The 26,077-nt window shown below is 38.9% G+C and overlaps 3 protein-coding genes across 3 annotated transcripts in view; all 3 read right to left on the bottom strand.

The window, feature by feature from the left end:
- Ten-a (tenascin accessory) overlaps nucleotides 1-26,077 on the bottom strand; it is a 301,282-nt gene that overhangs the window by 216,134 nt on the left and 59,071 nt on the right. The gene's annotated exons all lie outside the window — the stretch shown is intronic.
- LOC135434464 (mitochondrial import receptor subunit TOM20 homolog B-like) lies at nucleotides 7,126-7,611 on the bottom strand. Its single transcript, XM_064691062.1, has one exon. It carries the CDS (start codon nucleotides 7,609-7,611, stop codon nucleotides 7,126-7,128), a length of 486 nt encoding a protein of 161 aa, XP_064547132.1.
- LOC135434443 (mitochondrial import receptor subunit TOM20 homolog) lies at nucleotides 9,155-10,045 on the bottom strand. The gene has a single exon (XM_064691040.1). It carries the CDS (start codon nucleotides 9,896-9,898, stop codon nucleotides 9,437-9,439), a length of 462 nt encoding a protein of 153 aa, XP_064547110.1. The 5' UTR covers nucleotides 9,899-10,045; the 3' UTR covers nucleotides 9,155-9,436.

Genomic DNA, 26,077 nt, shown 5'->3' with positions numbered 1-26,077 from the left:
TAATGGCCACCTAAACAGCTGTGGGTGGAGGCTATATGAGTGGGGGCCAGGTCTTCATTTGGAGCAGTTGGTGGTTGCCAGTTGCAGTTGTTGTTGTTGCTGCTGTTGTTTTTTTTTCTTGTTGTTGTTGTTCTTGTTGTTATCGTGGTTTTGATTTTGTAGTTTTCTGGTATTACAATACAACACGTACCACCGCACACGAATTTATTTGCCGCTCTCTTTTTGGCCATTTGGCCCATTGTTCGGCATTGTTAACGCCCCCTCCCGCCCCTTGTGGCTATGTGTGTGTTTGTGTGTGTGTAATTAAGCACTTCAGCTGAGTTGTAAAATGTGTTTCAACACTCTTCCACTTACATTCCCCGCAGTTATTCTCCATTGTTTAGTGTATCTTCCCGATGCCTCCTAGAGTCCCCCGCAACTCGCCACGGAATTTGTCGGAAAACAATTTAAGGCAACGCGTGCGGTTTTTTTGGCCCCATTCCGGCTAGACAGACTGGACCACTATATTCCAACTATTGACTACCAATTTCGGTTGATTTTATTGAATTTCAAGGAACACTGAAAAAAAAAAAAAAAAAAATAAAAGGCCAAACACGAATAAAAAAAACACACGACAAAAAACAAAGCAAAGCAAAACAAAAAACGAAAACTGTAAAAAGTTTGCATTGTGTGAGTGCCAAGTGTTTGAAAAGTCGCTGAAGAGGAAAATTCAAATGGGCTTTCTTCAGCTGGGAAAATGCAACAGAACAAGAGATTTGCCTCTATGCAGTAGTTTGGAGCTCTCGCTTGTAGACCGTTCCGCAAGGTGTTCAATCGTCAGCAGAGAGAGAGAGAGAGAGAGAGAGAAGCAAAGTGAGAAGTAAAGCTAAAAAAGGCATTGTAAATTAAAATGAATAACAAAGCGCAAGGCAGCAAAACCAGAAGAAACTCACAACTCACAAAGGGCACAGCGAGAAGCAACAAGAGAAGTTGGTAAAGTGAAGGGAAGCGCAGTAAGTCAAAGGAGAGAAGCAACTTGAGCTACGAAAATAAAGGCAAAGCAAAGGGCAAAACCGGAAAAAAGAAACTAATAAATGCGAAAAATAAAAGCTAAATAGTTAGGTTTTTAATACAAAATGAAAGAGAGAAGCGATAAAAGAAAAGTGAAATAAAACTTAAAGAAGAGTCTAATGACAGACCGTGAAGTAAATGCCAAAAATGTAATAAAATAACTGACCTGCACGATCAAATTTATGAGAGAAATACGGTTCTAAGCGAGAAGCTGAATAATAAACAAATGTTGAGAAAATTAGAGTCGCTAAAAAATAAAAAAGGGAAAGACATTAAGAAAATGGAAGCCTTAGGTAGAGCAAATTCAACTAGAAAATTAGATAGATACATAGTAGAAAGAGTAAGCATCTAAACAAGAAGCAAAGTTGAACCGACAAGCCAGAAGTTAAGCAAGAATCAAAAAGCAAAGCAAGAAATAAGAGAAGAGCAAGAAATAAGGCAGTCGAAAAGAGCCGCTAGAATTAGAAAGAATTTGTTCAAGCAACAAGTAAACAGTTATTCAAAGTGAGAAGCAAAGTATTAAATAAGTTAAGACAAGCCGTGCAAACATATTAAGTAAGCAACAAAAAGAAGCAAAATTGAGAAGTTAAGCCAGAAGCTGAGCGAGATTCAGAGAAGCAAGCCAAGAAATTAGAGAAAATAATCTTAAGCAGTCGAAGAGAGCGGCTAGAACTAGAAAGCTATTGCTCAAGCAACAAGTAAACAGTTATTCAAAGTGAGAAGCAAAGTATTAAATAAGTTAAGTCAAGCCGTGCAATCAGATTAAAATAGGGTTTATCACACTAAACAAGCCGTCTCCTTCACTTAGCCGAGCACCTCTCAGGGCTGACTTTATTTAAACGAGAGCCAAGGTAAAACGCAAATCAAATCCAAAGGCACGCTGCCTGGCAATACGTTCGACGTCTTGCGACTTGCAACCTTGACGATGCCACATTTAACATTCGCATTCAACTGCGTTAAGTGCATTTGCTTTCAGCATTTTGTGGGTGCTTTCAAGCAGCAATTAGACACTTTTAGCTACATTTGAAATTAAATGCTGTCGGGCTGTGTGTGTGTGTGTGTGTGTGTTTGTGTGCGAATTGAGAGATCACTTGACGCAGACGCAACGTTTCCCATTTGGCCAACAGATTTTGGTGTGCATTCGTAACACTTTTCATCTGTGTACTTTTTGGTTGCACAAACTAAATGAAATTATTTCCGTATAATTTATTTGCACTAACAAGAAAATGATATAAGCGTCTGGGGCGCTAACTCAGCCCTCGGGCGGCATTCATTAAGTGCAACAACAACTATCGTGACAGTCGTCTCCAACTGAGTCCCCATCGCAGTCGCGTTCGTCTTCATCATCATCATCATCATAACCAGAGAGAAGCTGAAATTTATGCCTGACATAGAAACACAATTTCGTCTGACTGTCGACCATTTTGTTCATGTACTTGCATCTGCCACCATTTGACTTGTTTCCATGTCTTGTTGTCTTGCCTGGCTTTTTACATTTTTTATTTCCATTTTTTTTTTGCTCAAACCCTCCCCTTTGGCTTGCTTTCAAATTGAGTTGTAACACGCCAAAGAAATAAAACAAAAAAAACAAGTTTGTGTTTGAGTGGTTGCAGTTGTGCATTCGACTAGAAGATGCCCTGCCTAAGCGAAGCAGCAACAGCAACAAATTCCAAGTGAAATAACTACAAGTCCTTGCGCACTGTGGCAGATGCAGTGCCTGCTTTTGAGTGGGTCAAGGCGGCTAATAAGCCCCTTGGCGTCTCACTCATGAGGCCACACTTCAGCTTCCATGTCCACTTAACCTCCATCGTGACATTTTTCGTTATATTCCATTGCTCACACTTTATATCTATATATAAATATTTTTTATTATTTTTATTTGCTGCTACTCGCAGTCCTCCATGTTCACCTTAGTTAGACTATCTCTTGCTTTTTTCTATTTATGATTAGTTTTCAATAAATTTGCTTAGTTTATTCTGCATTTAGCTGACCTCCATGGTCACATTATTGCAATCGCCTTTTGCATTGAAAATTTGTGTACTTTTTTTTTATATTATTTGTATTTACAGCTGCTCGCATTCGCTGCGTGAAGAACTTCTCGTTCATGTCCTCCATGTTCAACTTATTTAGACTATTGTTATCACTTTGACATTTATCGTAGGTTTTTAATAATTTCGCTTATTTATTCACTTAGTTTAGTCACTTTTCACTATTTCCTTTTAGCTGTTTATGCGCAAACATCCTCCATGTTTACTTTAATTTTTAAATAACTCCGCTGCAAGCCTTGCACACATTTCTAGTCCTCTAGTTGAACGGCCTCCAAGCTCTCGCCTTCTACTAACTCGTTTTGCAAATATTCAAATATTTTCTTATTTCTCCTTTCTGACAAAGAAAAATACCCTTTCAGCAGATACCCTGCAATCGACCATCTAATTACCTGCAGCTGGGAATTAAAGGCAAGCGAAGTGCGAGTTAAATGTGAGAAAAAATAACTGCTAAGTTACCCTCAAGCGGCAAAACCGCACAATGCTGTTGACCAGCCACAAAAAAATCAAATATAAAAAGCGACAAAAGCTGTACAGCAGGCAAACATCCACACACACACAACACACATACATGAATGAGCTGTAGAGCTGTGTGTGCGGGCAGATAGCTTAAGGTCCCTTGTATCATGACGAAGCTGTTGACACTTCATAAATACATGAGTTGCACTCAACGTCCGCTCACACGTGCACTGCGCGCACACACACACACACACACACACACATTAGGTGTACTAGTGCTGCGCAATTGTTACTCTTCACGTTTTGTAATACCCTGTAATCAGCAGAGGATTATGAAAGCGGCATAATCCGGCTCCTGTTCACCCAATTAAAAACGTTGCAGCTGCAACTTGAACGACAGCTAAATACCTAGTAATGCATATAGGAAAAATAGGTATGCTTGACGAAGGGGGCCAGAGTGGCGCGTGGCTGTAATTGATGTTATATCGCTTTATACAGCATAACTACTACAATAAATTACTCTTTCTTTTTCTTTTTATAGGGTATTAGCCAGTGGAGCTCTTTTGTTATCTTTCTTGTTTTTTTGTCAAGTACATTTTTTGTGTTTTGTCCCATTCGAGCACTTCAACAAATTTACACTTGTATCACTCAAACGCTACGTTTTTATGCCATTTGCCTCACACACACACACACACGCTGCCCACCTAAACATGGCGTTTGCACTTGTTGTCAACGCTTGTTTCACGCCTGAATCGTTGCATGCGAGTTACAAGAGAACTAAAAAAAAAAAAAAATAATAACACAAAAAACGTACTTAAATAAAAGGAAACAAATTTTAACAACAAAATTAAAAGCACGCGAAATTTGTGTGCACTATGAAAATGAATAAAAAAAAAATTCGAATGTTTGCACCAAACTGCCAGCGAAAGTGTGGTGCAAAGTGCGAAAGAGCTCAAGGATATCTGGCACAGGGTGCAGGTAAATTGCATTGACTATGATTCAGGTCGGTGAACCGGTTGGAAAGTGATTCAGCTTGATAGCTCCGGGAAATGTGGTTTGTGGGATGAGAGAATAAGACTCTTAAGTTTGTGAACCGGTTCGAACTTGGTGTATAGCCACAGCTCAAAGACTATTTGAGCCATAATGGTGGATCTTAGTGTTTAGAATAATTTGTCTCAATAGAGCTTCGTCAATTATCAAAGATTAAGACTATGGCCTTGAAACCGGTTCGAAAAAGGTTTATAGCCATAGCTCGAAAAGTATTTAAACCATGATGCTCTTGCTTGGGTAAAAGGACACTAAACTTCTTCACGTTAGACTATGGCTAAAGCTTGTTAACAGGTTCGAAAGTGGTTCACAGCTATAGATAAAAAAGTATTTTAGCCATGATGCTGGTACTTGGTTTATAGGATACTTAGTACTAATGGAGCTTTATCAGTTATCAAAGAAACGAGGACTTGTGACTGTGAACCAGTTCAAAGGCGGTTAAGTGGTTCATAATCGTTTGAATACAAATACTGCAACTTGATTCGTGTTATGCTTTATTATATTGGTATAAATGTGGACATGTATATATATGTTAGTCTGTCAAATTCTAGGTTGCAAGTGCATGAACCGGTTCAAACAAGACTGAACAAAACATTATCTTAATATAAGTTAACACCTTGTGGGACAAACTATGAATCAAGCCAATAAACGAGAGGGTATCGCAGCTGCGATGTGTCAAAAGGAAAAGTTCTTCCAGTGTTTGTTCATAATGCTGCCCTAGGGGCTATGACAAGTTGTTGAGGGGGGGGGAGGGTCAAAAATAGTGGCAAAAAGCATTTAATAGAGAGGCGCCACTAGCCAAAAACCACGAAGAGGAAGCACACCATGAAAAGCTGCAGCTGGCATTTGCTGTTGGCAAGGGGGAGCAGCAGCACGGGCCGGGGTAGGGACAGGGACAGGCAAAACTATGCAAAAGGCAAATGAAGGGGAAAAATAAATGCGAAACAGAGCAAATGAATCACCGACAAATTACGGTAAGAAAAGGAAATTCCAAAACGGAAATGGCGGCAGCAAAATTTCGTTATGGCAACATCACAATTTTTTTGTGGCGCATATTTCCTCTGCTCTCTTTGTGTTTTCTTGCTTCTTCTTCTGCTTCTGCTTCTTTGCTGCTACCAACAATATTTTCAGATTCTTAAGTTTTTTTTTTATGTGCCAGCGGCCAAACGGAGAAGTAGTAAAAATTTTAACATAACTTGAGAGCACGAATAAAAACAAAAACAAGAAAATACAAAAAAAAACCGCTGAAAAAAGGTCTTATAAAATATGCATATGCTCATTTGAGCTTACAGCATAAAATGGCAAACTGCCACGCCCACACATAAGTAAACACACTCATTCACAACTTTTTGGCGTGCGAAATTTCATTAAAGTTCCAACTAAAAATACCTTCACTTTAAGATGTTCGCACTGAATGTGCCCAAGCCGATTACAAAGTCTCAGATCCCCAAGATGAACAGAGTTGAACTGGTTCACTTTTTAGTTGGAGGTTACTTTGAGACATTTACCTGCAATAAAAGGGTGAAAAACAGCTCATGAGTAATGTAGTACCGGTATCATCATTAAATATCTATGTATATGGAGTATATATTGTATAAATATAGTATGGGATATGCATATTATAGCAGGTATTGAGGTTGCGAAGTTCAATTACGTGTGACCCCATGCAAAGTTCGTTCCCTAGAAAGCGTAGTTCTCAGGTGGCATTGCGTATCAAGCGTTGAGACAGAAGCAACAAGGGCTCCTGGTAGTTAACAACACACACACACACACACACTCATATGCTAATGGCATCAGGATCAGAGCATCTCAAAGCTAGTTGTGAACAGCTCAGACTCGGTCAAAACTCAACCGATTTTCACGAAGTTGGGCTTTATGTTCATGGTTTGGTCCAAATTAATGTTAATATTGTATCCTCAAAAATCCAATACAGACATGGGTCAAAACTTCCCAATCTCATAGCTCGGTCAAAACTCAACCGATTTTTACGAAGTTGGGCTTTTTGTTCATGGTTTGGGTTTGCGTTACACATTTCATATCAAAATTATAATACTCTCTACAAGGGTATAAAAAAGAGGCTCGAAAAGTCGGTGCAGTTGAAATAACATCTATCATGCGGACATGCGATATATTTCTATATCAAGCTTTACAACTACGATTTCAGGAGCAATTTACATTTGTAGTCGATTAGTCGCAATGTTTGAAATCATTGAGAGCTCTTGTTCTTACACAGGGAAAAAAAACTAAAGTACAGCAGTCTTAAAAAAAGCTATACTGTTTTGAACTTAGGTTTTAGGTTAATCCGTTTTTATTTGTGTTGCTTGGAAATAGGATTCGAGTCGAAAGAAGGGAGAAGAACACTTGACGATTTGGGTTAAGTTCACATCTATATATATATATATATATATAGAAAAGTATGGTGAGTTGCGGTTTGTTTTCTGGTCATGTTGCTCATGGTAGTTGTTGCCGTTGATGTTTTCTATTCTTTTCTTTTGCTCAAGAATCATTTCTGTTATTTTTTTCTTTAGGAAAAGTCGGGTGAGCTGGTTGAGTTGTCCTTGTTCGAACTGGACATGCTATTGCTGCCATTGCTCTGCAGCTCCTGCAGTTTCATGATCAATGGCATGAAAACTCGCTCCGGCAAGGATTCCTTCAGTGTCTGGAGCACTGGCATCGGTTGGGCGCACATCATGATCGCATTGGCCAAATGGCTGAGACCCTCTGACATGTTGCCCTGGCTAATCAGCTGCTCCCCCATATTGATCTCACTGAGAAAACAACGCTCCAGACTTGTGTGACCATTGGCATCCACCATGGAGCTATTTGGATCCATATCATCGCCACTTGACATACGATATTTGAACTTGTCGTGCTCACGCTGCCGGCGAGCGTGCACCTTCTTTTTGTAGTCGGGATCGGAGCGACGCTTCTGATCGAAATAGATGCAAAAGCCCAGGATAAATGCACTCGCAGTACCTACGGTAAATGCCAGCAAGGATTTGCTCGACATGTTTAACAAAATCAATTTGGAAGCAACTCAAGTTGTCAAAAACAACAAAATAAACCAAAAGCCCAAAAAAAAAATAAAAAAAAAAAAATGAGAAAAGAAAAAGAAATGAAATTAATTATGAAATTAAATCCTAAAATTATAAAATTTTTCTTGTGACTAGTTTTTGTTATACTTTTCGTATTATTTATTCTGTCCTTTCACTCTTATTGTCTGTGTTTACGAAACGAAAACTAAATGAATACTGAGGGAATTCGGTTTTGCCTTGGTTGCCCAATTGATGTTTAAGGCAAGGCCAACATATTTTAACCGAAAGGACTTTATTCCTGTTCACGATGGAGTTCTTTTAGTAAGTGGGACAAAGGGATCTCATCCTTATTATGCTCATTTAGTCTGTACTATATAAGCATGCAGACCCTAGATCAGTCATTCGAATTCTCAGCTTGTAGCAGCCTTTACCTTTCACTAGATCCATTTTTTACCTCTAGAATTGGATGTTACACGAACAGCTTGTTTGTTTCTGCAGATATTTTCTGCTATAAATGTAGAGCAATCAACGCTGAAGTGCCACAAGGATAGCACACTTCTTGTCCAGTCATATACCCATTTTCACGTCTAAGACCCTTTGAACTATTACAGGTGCTCCTTGGTATATGAGCAACAAGAGTATTCATAAAGACCTAAGCATGCACTCTGTTAGAAATTAAATAAATACATGTGCTGTGAGCTATATAAATAGGTCACACAATCATAAACGTAACTTAGATCTTGATCTCTTAGAAAATAGTAGGGACACATGACGCTTAAAAAGATTACAAATGGATCTTTCACACAACGTCATAAATTAAGCCCAAATAAATAAACTTGAATGTAATATATGTTGTTTGAACTCATTGGAGCTCAAACTATCCTGTTAGGTTTTACTGTAACTTAGTTTATTTTCTAAGCAATTTGTTTATAGACAGAGAACTAAAAAAAAAACAGAGAACTAATATATATATTAGAGCTAACATCTCTGCCAGAGAGAGATATCGATGAGGGCCTGTAGCGGCCGATAAAATGTTAGACGTCTGTTTTGTAACAGAAGGGTTGGTACAGGAGCATGCGATATTAGGAATGAGAGTGGGGTTCGAGCCCCTGAAGTGAGGAGACGTGCGTCTGATCTCGTTGACTATAATAAGAACGGAAATATATCATTCTACTAATAAGAAAATTAATATATTTAGTAAATAAAAACCTGTGTACCTAGATATTAAACAAAAGAATATCGATCCCTAGACAAATTACATGTCATATAGACACTATATGTGCCTTTGCTTATTGAAGTAGGCAATAATGTTGAGTGTTTGCTAGGGTATTTAAACGTCGACATACTCGAAGCTGACTGCAGTTCGCCAAATGGTTTCTACTGCGTCCTTTTACCCTTACTCAACACTGTTCATGAGTTTCGTGTACTTTCTGCTCGCAAATGACAGAGTAAACCGTAAGGCCACGAATTCTCCCAGGTAAATAAAAATGAAGTGTCCTAAATCGCCATACAGCAAAATTTGTTTGCGGTTCTTTACTATTTATTGCAACTAATCGCAGAAAGTCAAAGTGTGAGCTTGAGTTTGCATCGATTGTTCGATCGACGCCCATTTCTAGCTTTGGGGGGGGAGAGGTTGGACCAAAGAAAATAGCTATAACAAAAATGCCGATTTTTGTTTTTTGCCGGAAACGCTGTACAAGCAAATTTGTTTGTTTTTTGGTTGGTTTGTGTTTTTGGCTGGGCTTTTCATCGTTTTTTCTAACTAACTACAAAAATCAAAAGTTGGAGATTGATCGAGCGTCAGTCGAGCGCGAGATCTACGCCCGTGGTCTCGCCAAGGGGATTGGGCAACTGCAGATCAGGTAGCTTTGTCAGCAGCAGGTTGAAGATGCGATCGGGCAATGCCACTTTCATGGCCTCCAGAAGGGCCACTGGCTGGGCACAGACCATTATGGCATTGGCCAGATGCACCAGGCCCGCATCCAATTTGGCCTGCCTAAATAGATCCTCAGCCATTTTGATCTCATTCTGGAAATAATGCTGCACAACCTCATGATCGTTGAGCTCAAATGTATCGTCGCTTGTCGACTCGCCTCGGTAATCGCAGACGAACGGCAACGGGTTTGTCTTTTGGCGACGCTCGTGCACCTTCTTCTTGTAATTGGGATCGGAGCGACGCTTTCGATCGTAATATATACAATAGCCGAGGAGCAGTGCACCGGCTGTGCCGGCGGTTAGGGCCAGCAGCGAGTTCCTTGACATATTTTTGTAGGACAATTTTGAAATTGCGAGTTCTTGTGGCTTCTATTGTATAAAATATTGTTCGGGAATATATATATTTTTATGTTTTCTATTTATAAAGGATTTACTTATATTCGAATGAAAATTTGATCTTACGAGAAAAGCTAAAGTTTTATTTGTGTGTAGTTATTTAAAACAAAAGTCAGGGAACACTCTTCTCTTAGCTAGCCGACTAGCTAGCTAACGAACTAGCTGACGAACTATTCGACGAACTATTCGACAAACTAGCTGACGAACTAGCCGACGAACTATTCGACGAACTAGCTGACGAACTAGCCGACGAACTAGCTGACGAACTAGCCGACGAGCTAGCTAACGAACTAGCTGATGAACTATTCGACGAACTATTCGACGAACTTTTCGACGAACTAGCCGACGAACTATTCGAAGAACTAGCTGACGAACTAGCTGACGAACTAGGCGACGAGCTAGCCGACGAGCCAGCTCACGAACTAGCCTGGTTCCGCATTTACATGTATATTCGACTACTGGTTCTTTTGAGCTAAATACCAGCTTCGCTTCAATTTCAATCTTCATGCGTTTAAATTTAAAATTTAATTTGCCCAAGCTTCTACAGATAAGCAAGGGTTTGCCTTGGGGGCTGCCTGATAAGGAGTAGGCGTGTATGAGAGGGCTCTTATTGTTTATGTGTTTTAATACTCTTGCTCAGGGGGTTCGAATTATGTCATGTACTTTGTAAAGCATAAAGGAAACGGACTTCAGTACGACCTCGCTCAACGCAACCCTCGTTACACGCAACTCCTCGATAATTGCAACACCCGATTTCTTAACATTGTAGAAACAGCTGTTCAGAAAAGTATAAATTGTAAGAAAGTACAGACCACAATTTCTGAATTTTTCAAAAAATAAATAAAGTAAAATGAAATCCTTGCTTTGAACACAGAACTATTCGATTAACTTTAATTTTAATGGTTAGCATAGGAAATAGGAAATAGGTCTCGTGGCCAACAGAAAATTTTCCCTCGGTTTTTGCAACCACCTCAGTTTTCGCAATCGCTCGTTAAGTAAGCTCGTGCATAGAAAACCTTTTGTGCCCAAGATATCTTGACCAACTAATCTAATCAACATCGCTCTACTCAACCATAAAGCTCTGTAAATGCAATTCGTCGACGCAAAAGTTGTTTTACATAGTCTCTTCTAAGCCATAGGGTATTTAAACTTCGGCATGCCGAATATAGCTGGTTTCTTTTCATTTTTGTTTGTATTGTAAGTCACAAATGAAATACGATTCATAAAAAATGTTTATCTCTTTAGCCGTACGCTCCGCTGTCATTATTCAGCGGCTGGACCAAATCCTTGGTCCCTTTTCATTATTTAAGCTAACATGTGCACAAATACACACACACATTCACGCACGTTTAAATCTCGCATGTTACGTTGACGTCAAAGTATTTATCACAATGACAAAATCAGGCAAACGCACGGACTCCCCGAAGGTGGAGCCGAGAGGGGCCAACCGAACAGACTTTACTTTAGGGTTTAAATGTAACACATTTACAAATTGTTTATACACACACATCAGCACACACACGCACACACACGCGTCTCAGCATGGTGATAAATGATAACAAATTAGCGGTTTGTCTCTTAAGCGAAAAAGAGCGCACCACGCACAACGCACCACACACACAAACACCTAACCACACGCACACACCAGAGCAGAGCGATACCTAAAAGTTACCACAATGCAATAAATCACATCACCTGGCCAACGCACACACGCACACACATACACTTGTCTACACACGCAAAACCTAAATGCCTGCTCGTACAGTAAACACTGCTAAATGACAAGTCTTGTCTTGACTAAAAGTGAATAATAAGAATAAGAATAAGAATAAGAATAAGAATAAGAATAAGAATAAGAATAAGAATAAGAATAAGAATAAGAATAAGAATAAGAATAAGAATAAGAATAAGAATAAGAATAAGAATAAGAATTAGAATAAGAATAAGAATAAGAATAAGAATAAGAATAAGAATAAGAATAAGAATAAGAATAAGAATAAGAATAAGAATAAGAATAAGAATAAGAATAAGAATAAGAATAAGAATAAGAATAAGAATAAGAATAAGAATAAGAATAAGAATAAGAATAAGAATAAGAATAAGAATAAGAATAAGAATAAGAATAAGAATAAGAATAAGAATAAGAATAAGAATAAGAATAAGAATAAGAATAAGAATAAGAATAAGAATAAGAATAAGAATAAGAATAAGAATAAGAATAAGAATAAGAATAAGAATAAGAATAAGAATAAGAATAAGAATAAGAATAAGAATAAGAATAAGAATAAGAATAAGAATAAGAATAAGAATAAGAATAAGAATAAGAATAAGAATAAGAATAAGAATAAGAATAAGAATAAGAATAAGAATAAGAATAAGAATAAGAATAAGAATAAGAATAAGAATAAGAATAAGAATTAGAATAAGAATAAGAATAAGAATAAGAATGAGAATAAGAATAAGAATAAGAATAAGAATAAGAATAAGAATAAGAATAAGAATAAGAATAAGAATAAGAATAAGAATAAGAATAAGAATAAGAATAAGAATAAGAAAAGGATTAAGAATATCCGCAACTTTGAACGATAATCAATAAGCTATAAGACAAGTTCCTTTTAGGCAGCTAAGACTGTAAATATTACGTATACGCAACGCTTTTCGTTGAACGTTTGCTTCACTTGTTTTCTTTCTTCTGCGTGTGGGCGTGTGTGTGTGTGTGTGTGTGCGTGTGCGGGTGGGCGCGGTTGTGGTTTAAGAAGCTGCTTTCTTATGCATGCATGAAGCGGAGGCCAGCGGCGCATAGCCGTGAGTTGTGACAGTAACCAGAGTCTGCCGTGAATCCTGAAGCCTGAATCCTGACCCGCCCTAGCCAGCCAGCTCACGTACTCCTGCTGCTGATGTCCTTCTGGCATCCTGTGTGAATCCTTTTTACTGGCCTGCACAGCATTTATGAGTTGCCGCTCCGCCCATTCAACCGCTGAACTGCCTCCTCAACAGCTCCAACGGCTGCTGCAACATGGAGGCCGGCAGCTGGAGCAGCACCACCAGGATGCCACGTTGTGAGCTGGTTCGTTTGGGTGTTAAGTATGTGCTTGCGCATAATTCATGCCTTGCACACCCACACCCACACACCCACACACCCACACCCACACACACACACACACACACTTAGAGAAAACGTTGGCTGGGTTCAAGCTGGAAGCTGGGAGTCATTTTAATTATCATTTTCGGATTTGGACGCGTTTGGAAAACTATGAAAATTTAATGAGAGGCTGCTGCCTGCGAGCAAAATTAGAGCCACCAATTTGTTGCAGGCCCGCACATGCACACACACACACACACACACACACACACTTATAACGAACATGCATGTGTTTGCCTGGCCATAGCCCAACTGCCAAGCCGGACAAGGGCTTCTTCAGGATCTGCCTGCCAGAGATCCTGTTGAACTTATTTCATTACATTAGAAAAAACCAAAAATAAGCAAACAAAAAAACACTCGCAACCGCAACGCTATTTGTTTTTCAGTTTATGCATCCTAATGAAGCAACTTGAGGTTCCCCATGAGTGTGCGTGTGTGTATGCTGTGTGTGTGTGTGTGTCTGTTGGATAATTAAGTGCACGCGGACAACATTGGACTTGGCCCACCAACATTTTAATAGCTTTAAGTTGCTTTTAAAATATAAAACTATTATCGCTTGGCGTTAAAATACAACTCAATTGTATTCAGAGTTGTGCAGCTCGCTTTTGCTGAGTTTTGGGGAGGATATCAGGGAAAAGAAAACGTTTTTCATTGCAAAAACGAATTGATCTGAAAGAAAAGAGACGGCTTCTCCTTCAACAGCTATATGATTCGATTGATTGCAATACATGTGATGCCTGCAATCAAAAGAAGGACATTAGCAAAGTTAAATGCTGATAACTTTAAGACTGAAAAACTAGTTTTCATACATCCTATCGACAGTTGGTCTTGATCAGGTATATATATAGTTCATTAAGTCGCTGATGCCTTAGACATATCATGCCCAAATTGTGATACTCTCTGCAAATTTATACACAAATTCAAATAATTCAGCAAAAAATTACTGCAGCCTGAGCCCTTTTCTTGTTAACAATTTTATGCTGACTTTGTTAGCTTTTGTGTTGTTTGCTAAAAATGCGGTCACATTCTTTTGTTTGCCTACAAAATAATCGACATAACGACCCAATTAGTTAGAACAAATGCACACATGACAGCTAACAGCTTATTCGAGGCAATTCACAAAAAGGCTTAGCCAAGCTAACACCCTGATATATACAAGCCCCATCGGACAAAAATCGAATAATAAATAAGATAGACAAAAACAAATAGAGGCCAATCTATGCTAGTTGCTAGTTTGCTAAATCGTGCAAAAGTCCAATTGTTTTATATCAATGCCAAAATATTATCTTTATGGTAATTTAAGTATTTTCTACAAGAATTTAATATCCGTGTAAACATATAATAATAATAATAAAATGAACATTCTTTCCTATGCAAGCCAATTCGTTCGATAATCTCATTGTTCTATATCCATGATAAAATATTTATTTTTTGTATTATTTAAGTATCCTAGAAGTACGAATAATTATTAAATACTACCCGGACAATCAGTAGTTAATCAGTCAGTCAATAAGTCAGTCAGTCAGGACAGACAGTTTTATATATAGATTATATTATGGCAGTAATAATAAGTGCAATATTAGTTGTAAGAATACCCATGCTTCAGTCGATATTAAGATAAGTCTATCGATAGGCAATAGAGGGAGGCACGCGCTTGAAAGGGCGATCTCTCGAGATATCGGCGAGCAAGCTAGATTGCGCGATTAAAAACGAATAAAAAGATTGTGAAATAAATACAGCCCACAATATCTTATTAAGTAGACCGATCCTCATAAGGGAAGAAAGCAGTTTTACCAAATTTCATAAACGAAACTTAACAGATGCACCTGAATATCAACTAAGTCGGCTGTCAAAAAGTATCGCCAAATAAAAGCTCTAATCTGGGTAGGTAAATCGTTACGAACTTAACAACTCGAAAAGAGCCCTAATAAATATACAAATAAAATATTTAATTGAAACTGCCATATAAAACTCTTGCATAAAGTAATATCTTGATTGATTTAAAATCCTAAAAATGCCAACCAAATAAACAGGAAAAAGGGCGACTGCAACAAAAAAAAAATAACTATTGGGAAAATTCAGAAAAAACGTGTAAAATTGACAAAACTTTTAATGGATTTTATGACAACACAATTTTTTGCTGCTGTTGTATTTGTTGTTGTTGTTGTTGTTGCCGGTCAAATCACTTGCGCCATTTCCATTACGAATTTCCTGTAGCTTGATATAACCCTTCGATATTTTTTTCATATAAAAATATTGTCAACCCGTTAACGTCGCCAACAGCCAAATTCCAATGCGGTCCACACAAACGGAAAAAAAAGGTTTATATATATATAAATGTGTGCGTGTGTGTGTGTGTGAGGTGGGTGGGGGTTAAAAATTGTAACAAATATTCAAAAACTATTTTCAGCTTGCGCTGCACATTTCGCTGCGCGCGCTCTATGTGTGTGTGTGTGTGTGGGTGTGCTGTGTGCTTGTGCGATAGTTCAATATTCATTGGCCGTAATTTGATTGAAATAAGTGAAGCGCGCTTTTGTGCGTTGCCCGAGTGAGCAGCGTGGCGGGGTGCACGATGAATAACAAGGTGGGCAAGGTGGCAACGGGTGAATTAATGCGATGTCGATGGAAGGGGAGAAGGGGGGTGAGGGGGTAGCTCTCTAGCAGGCGGCAACGTTCTGGTTGGTTCATCATGAAATTTGTGAAGCATTCAACACGCCAGAGCGCAGGAAATTAATTTATTAAGCATCACTTTAAATACGCTTGCCGCCAAACCCAAAACTAAAGGGTGTATGTGTGTGTATATATATAACTGTTTTTGCGTGCTGGTGCCCAAACACATTGTCAATTTAATGGCAGCCCCATAGTCCACAATATGGCCAATTGAAAATTGGGCTGAGGAATGCACACAGCTCACCAGGTAATCGAAGCCAATGGCAGGCAGCCAGCCAGCTCATAAGCACTAAATGTGTGGAATTACGTGATTATATAAAAATGCTTTTGTTTAGCGATATAGACGACTAGTAGATACTCATGTTGGGTCTACACCAATTAACCATAGCTCGTAATGGACCCAGTCAGGCGAATGTGGTTAAATAGATTGGACTGTTGCTGATACTGTGGGTTGCTTGGAGTGTACTCTATGGGCATGGAGATGTTTGCTTCTGCCTTCTGTACACATTTACACAAGTGCTAATGATATGAACTCTAAATATATGTGAAATAAATATATTGGTTGATTTAAAAGTAGATCAATTAAAGGGATTGCAAGTATTCGCACAGCTAGTTATCGACAATTGTATCTATCGATAGCTGGCATAATCAATAACTTTTAATATGTTTATCTTGCTATTAATAAAAACTGGGACCTGATTAAAAGAAAATTCAAGAGTATGAAACATCCATAAGAATTATAAGGGTAACAAAAAACAAAGACAACAACTATCAACAACTATCGTTTATAGCTATTATCGATCAAGTAATCGATAGTTTTTGAGCACTATTTACTGAATTTCCCATTCCAATTATACTTCATTCACATATATCCAAGTGTAGCCTATTTATTGGATTAGACTTTAGTCAGAATAGTTTCAGTCATATAAAATTCAAGAGATATTCAAGCTTCGTTGAAAAATAGTTGAAAACTGTTTTGATTATAACTGAAATATGTTCCAAGCTCAGTTAGTCCGGCTAATTTTAAATGAGGATTTTTGGATTTGGCTGCGCATAGCGTTAGTTACGCTAATGAAATTGCCAGGATTCTATACACATGCGTTGCCATTGTTGTATATCTAACTCTCTACCTTTACCTTCCCCTCTGCCCGCTGCACGCCTCGCTCCAACTCTTGCGGTTTCCATTTTTGCCAACATTTTTGGGGACGTCATGTGGCATTGTCGTTTGGCTTTTACCATTTGACTGCGCGCATAATAAAAATTGGCACATATTTTTGGTTTCAATGCGGTTATTGCTGCCGCTGCCGCTGCCGCTGCAGCTGCATTTTCACTTTTCACAGTGACAACAGCAACAACAAATAATACATAAAAATGCATATATATAAAACGCAAGAGTGTGGGGCAGAGGAAGATGCAATTGCGTTGCAGTTGCAATGCGAATGCTGGCTACGTTTTTGCATTTATGTATACCCTGTAACCATAAGACCTATACAATTTGGGTATAGAAGAAGGTTTCTCCGACTTGATCTACATGCACATATAAAACTGTTTGTCCTGCCTGCTCGACTGATTGACTGATTGATTAATGCACAAATCAAGTTACCTTATGTGATGTAAGGTTCTGGGAAAAAGCATGTGCAACTGTGGAAAATGGATGAAAAACTGCTGTTTGAATATTTTGTGTTTAGCATCCGATGGGCGTCAAACTCAGTTTCAGAGATCTTTAGACAGGATTTCGCAATGAGTCCTACTGGATGGTAAATGAGGGTCAGAGTCTGCATGTGCAAAAGTTTTCTTTTCGGTTTAAAGCGCATTTTCCCCATGATTCCCCATTAGCAGGTCGGAAAACTTTGATACGCACTTTAAGCTCTACATGCGATCGAATTTAAACTTGTTTTTAGATATAATATGTAAGATATAATTGAGGACTCGGGTTTCAGGCAACTATGTGTATGTCTAAGCTATCCACGTTAATTCGATGTGATACATAGGCCTACTCCATGAAGATCTAGTCTGGATATCTATTTTGCTATATACACACCTTTTAAAGGGTATCTCCTAGGTCGAGTAGTATTTTAGCTGCTGCTTGTTATGTTTTTGGCATTTTATTGAATATGTGTGACACAGACACACACACACACACACACACACGCACACACACAGCCAATAGCCCAAAGTGATGCATAAGTTATACGGTTCGCAATGCGTTGATTGTCAGTTTGCCCACTGAGCGCAAAATGTGCGCCAAAGCGTAATGAAAAGCAATGAAAATGAGACTTAAAAAATGAATAGCAGCAGCGACAGCTAACAGACGGCTGCTGGCGCCACCTGGCGGCCAAGTGGACAAACGTTCATAATACGCAAGCACCAAATACATATATACATACCAACATAACTATATACATACATATACATATATGCATGCATTGGCAAACATAAAGATCATAAAGTGCCCCCGTTTGAGCTGACTTGAAAGCAAATGAGCCCAAGCCTGAACCGGTTTACGAACCGAAACTTTAGGCGAGAAATTGGATTAAACCATGAGCCGAACCACCAAATCTTTTTATTGGGTTTGCGATTGTTAGATTTCAGATAGGTATATATACATATATATACAGATTTCAGATAGATATACCTATATACACATATATTCGGAATGACTCAAAATTTCGAAATATTTTATTCATTTAACTCATTCCTAATATGTACGAAGAAGAAGGAATTAAGTCAGAAACTAGTTAATTAATTCAATAAAAATCTTGCATTGCAATTTTGCATGAATTCCGAAAATTTGGTTGAGTAAAAACTTATTTATACTTGAATTAAAAGGCTTTTGGTAAGAATTTTCGAAATTTTCACAGCATTCGTTCGGTCCGATCCGTCCGATTCCGACATATGTACTGTCTGCAACAGAAAGGCGGACCTATGAAAAGTTTTAAGACGAGGCTTCAAAACTGAGAGATTAGTTCGCAAAGACGGGCCTGGCTATAGCAAGGCACTCTATAGGGTCGTAGAGGTCTCTTGTCACATTTCATGACAAAATTATAATACCCTCTATGGAAGGGCCAACAATAGAATATATATATTTTCGACATTTTCCCTAACTGTGAATCACGAAATTTACTTTTCAGCCTTTGATCGAAAATTGCAGGCCGTAAGTTTTACATACGGCATGCCTAATGGAGTTTGCTAAAAGTTGTTTTTTTTTTCCTCTTTTGATGTAATTTGTTGGCCACCGATGGGATGCGGTTGGTGTTCGTAGTGCTCACGTAGTGCTCCATGCTCCAGTAATTGAATTTCTGTGCGCACAGAAAAGTATGCCACATGCAATAACGGACGAAATTTGGACGTGAAAACGTGAAATTGCCTGTGGTTTTTGTTTGTGCTATTATTTGTTTTTTTTTTTGCTGTTGTCGTGCCTGTTTGTTTAAAGGGGTGGTGGGGGGAGGGGGATAGCAAGGGATTGGAACCGGGCTTGTGTGCTGTAACACGCCAGTGACAATGACAGGCAGCGCTGACAACGACAACGACAACGACAACAGCAACAACGATAATTAAAAATAATTTGTGGAGCCCAAAGCTCTGGTCAACTAAAACCAAGCGAAGCAGCAGATAGGACACACACACACACATACACACACACACCACAGCACACTGTGGTATGCAGGACACAGGATGATGCAGGAACATGCAACGCATTCGATATGGATGTGAATGTGCATGTGAACGCTGAAATAGACACTCGCACAAAACCGCTGACATGTTGTTGCTGGCCGAAACAACGGGCTGCATAGGCTCAACGGCACTTGGCCAACAATCAGTCAAAAGGTGAAAGTAAGCCCGCTCGCTTCTGATTAAAACTGCAAATACGCGCCCCAAGCTGATGCCCGCAGCCCCGCCATAAGCCCTAAGCTTGATCCTGACACAATGCAAACCAAACCCCAAGCCGATACCAATCCAGAAACTGGCTAAGCGCAAAGGGCTCAAACACGGTTGGCAGTTAAAAAGCAACGCGTTCCCAGAGAACAGTACACACTGTCTCTCTCTCTCTCTCACACACACACACACAAAGCACTGACATGAGCATTTTTAAGTTTGAGTGACACGAACTGAAGGCACAAAGTGCTTGCCATCGAGCTGAAGGCAGGTGGGGAGGAAACGCAAGCGCAAACGGATCGGGGCTAGGGGCCGGGGATAGTCCGTGCAGAGAGCACTTAATGCAAGTGAAAGCTTGCAAAGGCAACGCCACTGGGTCGATGGGTCGCTCACTCGCTCGCTTGCCTCCAATGTGGTCCAGGCCTGTTTTTGGGCCTCGGTTTTGGACTTGGCAGACAGGCAGCAGCTCAGTCACTCAGTCAAGCAAACAAACAAATAGCCAGGAAAAGGACAGCAGACGGCTAAAGTGAAAGTCACCAGCAAGCAAGCAGCACAAACGGGCATGGCAGCAAGAGAGAAAGAGAGAGAAAAAGACAAAATAGAGAGAGCGAGAAGATAAAGATACTGAGCTAACTGGTAAATACTGGTAATGCTGATATAAACTATAGTACTGTTCATCAATCAGCATGATTGACTGATGGATAATGAGCGCACATTCCAAGCCAACAGGACGATAGGGCGAGAGGAAGAGTAGCAAGAGATAAAAAACAGTTAAGTTCAACTAGTAAATAACTTTAATGCTAATATAAACTCTGATTGATGGCTTGATTGACTGAATGATTGATAATGAACGCACAGACCAAACCAACAGAAAATATAGAGTGAGAGAGTGAAGTTAAAGATAACAAGCAGATAAGCTCAAGATATAAAGTGTTAGCAGGTTAACGTCCATAAAACTATGTATGCTGACTGGGTGATTGATTGATAATGAAACCAACAGAAATATAGAGATAACTAGTTAAGCTCAACTAGCAAATAGCTTTAATGCTAATATAATCTCTGATTGATTGCGCTATTGATTGAATGGTTGATAATCGATGCACAGCCCAATCCAGATGAAATTTAGAGAGAGAGAGAGAGAGAGAGAGAGAGAGAGAGATAGAAATTAAAGATAACAAGTAGATAAGCTCATGATATAAAGTGTTAGCAAATTAATGTCGATAAAACTTTATGTGCTGATTGACTGATTGGTTGATAAAGAAGAACAGAAATATAGAGCTAGAGAGTAGAATGAGATAACAAGCAGTTAATTTCAAAAAGTAGATACTTTTAATGCAGATGCAAATTGTTGCAAGTCTTTAGTTTCAATATTATTCCCGACTGATTGATTGATTGACTGAATATGAACGCAAAGCCAAACCAACAAAAATACAGAGCGAGAGAGAGAGAGAAGAAAAAGATAACAAGCAGTTACGCTCAGCAAGAAGATACCTTTAATGCAGATGCAAAATGTTGCAACTCCTTAGTTTCATTATTATTCCTGATTGATTGATTGATTGATTGACAGCCCAAGTCAATATAAGGATAAGAGTATGATTACAGGCAATTAAGCTTAACTAGGAGAGACTTTAAGTGCACATACAAAAAATTAGAACAATTAAATTTCAATATTTGTGCTGACTGATTGATTGATTGATAGTCAATGGTCTGACCAAGCCACCAGCCCGACTGTCTTTATTACAAGTTTGGCCCTTAATTTATATATTAAGATATTATATATAAAGAAGAATATTAATAGTTCACACCTTTATTTACCTGAAGCATTACTATCAATGCTTACTCCTCCAAATTGTTAAATGACCTTTCATATGCAAACACCAAGCACTGACTAGATTACAGCCGTTGCTTCTATCTAAGCTAATCTTAAAACAAAATAAAAAGCAATTCTCTCAATGTCAGAACCCGAAACAGCTTAACAGAAGTAGGGCGATTTGCTAGTGAAAGTGAAAATAAATTTACTCTTCGCCCCAAAAAGTATGCAGCATACAAATAAAAAGTCATGTAAAACACATTTCGATGGGTGCCCCGAAATAAAGGCGCCGCTTGTAGCAGCAACAGCAGCAACGGTAGCTACTTGTAATCCCTTCAGGAAATCAACTAAGCATTTTAATTAACTTGGCCCCAAACAACAGGCCAAACAACTGCCCCGAAAATGGGCAACAAACAACAAACAACAGCTGCAAAATATGACCAAAGCCACAAACTAAAATCAAAGCCACACCAGAGACTTTCGACTAACTTCTGCTGCCACACCCACTCTCTACCTCGCTCTCTTATGTGTGTGTTTGGCCGTGTATCATGATAATTTACTGAAAGCGCAGCCATTTGTAGACACACTCTCGCACACACACACACACACACACACCAACACAATCAATATTAAATTTCCACTTGCCACATCTTTATTTGCTCTTGTTTTGGCGCAAACAAAGCGCGGCGCATAGACGAAATGGCAGAGAAATCGAGCCGTTATTAGAGATGAGCACGTGTCGTGTTTTTGCAACACGACTCACACGATTTTGCACTAGTAAACTCGATCTTATACCAACTTGCAATTAATTTATTAACTCATTTTTTTATATTTCACAGATATCGTGCTGTGCTTTATCTAAAAAAAATATATATATATATATTTAATAGGAATAATTGAGAGTCGAAAAAAATAAGAAATAATAATAATATTGACAACAGAATTTGTATTTTCTTTATCTCTATATATACAACTGTTTGTCCTAACTGACTGACTGACTGACTTACTGACTGACTGACTGATCAACGCACAGCCCAAACCGTAAGAGCTAGGAAGCTGAAATTTTCACTGTAGTTACCTTATGTGATGTAGGTGCACGTTAAGACGGGGTTTCGGGAAATTCCGATTGTTCCGATAATTGTTCATAATAACATAAGAAACAGCATATATTCGTTTAAAACATTTAAGTTCAAACAAAACAAGACTTCAATTAATAAATTCACTCAAAGTCTACGGGCAAAGTTAACAATCGATTAAAAAAGAAACACAAGAAATTGTAGTTAGTTTTGTAAAAAGCGAAGTAAGGCGAGTTCGACGCATTCAATTTATGTTAAGAACAAATGAATAAAGATTTCAGACTCGAAAAATGTTGTGTTAATAAAAACGATGGCAATATTTAAACAGTTAGTTGGTGCGGCTCGTGTTAAGAGAAGGCCATCTCTAACTGCAAGAAGGCCTTAGGCAAAAAGGGTTGAAGCGGGGACTAATATCGGGCATACGGGATAATGCTGGAACAGGGCACCGCCATATAATGTGAGCAAAGCCCAACTAATTTTCGAAAGGCAATTTTATTATACTTATTTGTGTGCGATTTCCAGAACATAAACACGCGCCGGATGTGCAGGAGCGAAAGAGACGGCCAGACTAAGTGCGGGCGGGGGAGGTGCAGAGAAGCGCTTAGAAACACATTCCCAAATGCAAATCTAAACTGCTGTTGGCACGCACACACACACACACACACGCACGCACACAGGTGAAAAGTTGACACAAAGTTTTCAACCGAAGTTGAAGTTGGAAGTTGGCTTTGAATGGCGACGGCGGCACGGGCTGCAGGCACTGCATGTGTAAAATTCGAGTTATTTAACAAATAGAAATATAAATTAAATGAAAATAAAATAAGAAAGGAAAAACTTTTAATTTCATTTACAATGAGTTGATGCAGTTGCAGAGCTGTTTGTGAATTAGTTCATCAAATTGTTGTCGCAAATGTAATATGAAACCAAGTTAAATATATTGCAATCAAATTTCATATGCTCTACTGATTGACTGACTGAGTGATTGACGCTCCAATCCTTAGCAGCAGCTCTCTATACTTTCAAATACTTTCTTTTCGAGATCATGGCTTAAACACATTTCAACATTTGGCCCAAATAGCCTCAATAGCTATCAACACAATTTTCTTTATTATATTTACCCATTTGTAATTACGTTCAATTGGCTTTTTCTTGAGCTAGTCTCGGCAAATATTAATCTCTAGTCTTTTTTAGGACACTTTCTACTAGTTGCCATTCCGCTTGCCGCTCTCTTTCTCGCTCGCTCAATCTCTTTCTCCCTCTCTCTCTCTCTCTCTCTCACTCTGCACTCTCGTACTGTGGCAGTGTCTCGGCGTAATGCCTTTGACCCATTTGGTTGGCCTGGCGGCCAAATGGTTCGCCTTGAAACTAAATATTAACTTTAGAGCTCAGGCCACTGTTCTTGTACATATATGTATGTGTGTATGTATGTATGTAGATGTGTGTGTGTGTGTTTATGTGTATGTGTCAGGTCAAAATGCAATCATAACAATAAATTCCATTTACACGTTTGCCTTTACTTGACCTCTCTCTCTCTCTCTCTTCGAGTGCTTTTATACTATTGCATGGGGCATTATAAATTTCTCTTGATTTGTGTCGTCAAGATGGAAATTTTGTGTTCAGTACAGTTGTATTATTGAAATTATTTTAAATTCTGCTTTGTGCGACATTCGTAAACGTTGCACTGGATATTTTAAACCTAATCCGATTCATACTAATTGTATATATTTGTGTGATAAAGTAACTGGTGTATTTAAATTATACAATTTCTCTCCAAAGACCGTGATTTTTCAATTCTGTTTTGTGCGTTATTCGTAAACCTTTTACTGGCTGTCTTAGGCCTGAGCCTATTCACACTTTTTGTAAATAATCAGAAGTTAGAATGCCTTACGTGCACTTAAATTATGGAATTTCTCTAAAAAGAGCGTGATTTTTCAATTCTGCTTTGCTTTGTGCAACATTCGTAAACGATGCACTAGCTGTGGTAAACTGTTCCCAAAGAAAAGCTGTGCCATATAGTTTAAGTTAATTTTTGATTATTCTTTTTATGTGCCACAAATGTCATGGTTACTTTGCAGGTTAGTGCAAAGTTATCCGACTCAGCCTTAACAGCAGATGCCTTTTAATAACCTTTCAACTCACTCTTCATATCCCCCTCCCCCCCTCTCCAGCCCACGAAGCGAATGTGTCTCTGGCTTTTTTGACACTTGACAGCGCCAATTGCCGTTTTCTTGGCAGCATTTTCAATTACGTAGCCAAAGCGCAAAATTGCACGCGATTTTTGCATAGAGAATCCTGCGCATGAAGTCATCCAAAGGCTTACGGATTTGTGTGCCCAGACAGCGCTGCAGGCAGCAATCAGATGTGGGTCATTCAAGCGAATTTGCACTGAATTCATGAAGGTAGCTCAAACTCTCAACTGATGCCTGTCACAATCACAGCCAACGTGACGTCACATGTGCTGTGTAGCTCTGAGTCACTTTGCCTAATGCCATGAAATTGACAATAAATGAAGGAAATTAGTTAAGTGAATGACATTGCATTGCATACGAGCTATCGGGGGGTTAGGTTAGGATATAAGCTGTTTACTTTTGGAGAAGCTCTGTAGAGTGCAATTAGTTTATTGATAAAAACATCTATTTCTGTTCAAATTCGAGAAGAATGGTTACCAATAATATTGTGGATGACCAAAAAAGTTAACATGCAGGAATAATTGATGGCTATTATGTTACAGATACGTAAGCTCTATATACCACTCTAGAAGCTACCTGACAAGTTTGGTGAGATTTGCTCATAACACAGGATATCGATATCGATTTTGTATCGTTTGCTTGGAAACGGGACAAGTTATCGACTATCGGAAACAAACTCATAGTGTGCGGGTACTAGGAGGACCTACGTTGAAGTCTTCAGTCTGAAGCTTTTATAGGTTCTGAGAACGGCGCGTTCATCCATATGGACAGACAGACGGACATGGCTAGATTGACTCGGCTGTTAATGCTGATCAAGAATATATATACTTTATGGGGTCGGAGATGCTTACTTACATATTTCAGTTCAGGGTACAAGAAAACAAGGAAGAGCTGACACTTTAAGCTCATAACTTCTCAGGATCATATTGACCCTCATCGAAATAACATTACCTAGAAACCTTCAAATCATAAAGCACCATATTTCAATTCGCTGCCAAGGCGCGCTTTCAATGGAATATACGATATGCCGAGATATGGAAAATGAATGATTTCTGGATTGAAATGCTTTAGCTTTCTGTGCGGCGGACTTACTTTTGGGAGCCGTTGCCAAGCAGCTTTACGAGAAGTGCACATGCTACGGCTCGATGCTGATTCCGTTGGCATCGATACCGTCTTCTGCTCACATTCGCATTCATTTCTTTTTCTTTTGTATCTTTCCTTTGCGGCGGCAAAATGCAAAACCCAAAACGGGCAAAGCGAAAAATGCCAAACATAAAATGGCGAAATGCACAAGGAAACTGCGATTAGTTATGTCTGCCATGGTTTAGCCAGCCAGCCCCCCCCCCC

The sequence above is a fragment of the Drosophila montana genome, unplaced genomic scaffold (genome assembly GCF_035044405.1).
Source record: "Drosophila montana isolate Dmon_TW-CO22-7 unplaced genomic scaffold, ASM3504440v1 contig_3325_1, whole genome shotgun sequence".
NCBI classification, from domain to species: domain Eukaryota; kingdom Metazoa; phylum Arthropoda; class Insecta; order Diptera; family Drosophilidae; genus Drosophila; species Drosophila montana.
This window is presented reverse-complemented; position numbering and strand designations above follow the sequence as displayed.

Coding starts and splice junctions, on each gene's coding strand:
- LOC135434464 (XM_064691062.1), bottom strand. CDS start 7,611: ATGTCGAGCAAATCCTTGCTGGCATTTACCGTAGGTACTGCGAGTGCA.
- LOC135434443 (XM_064691040.1), bottom strand. CDS start 9,898: ATGTCAAGGAACTCGCTGCTGGCCCTAACCGCCGGCACAGCCGGTGCA.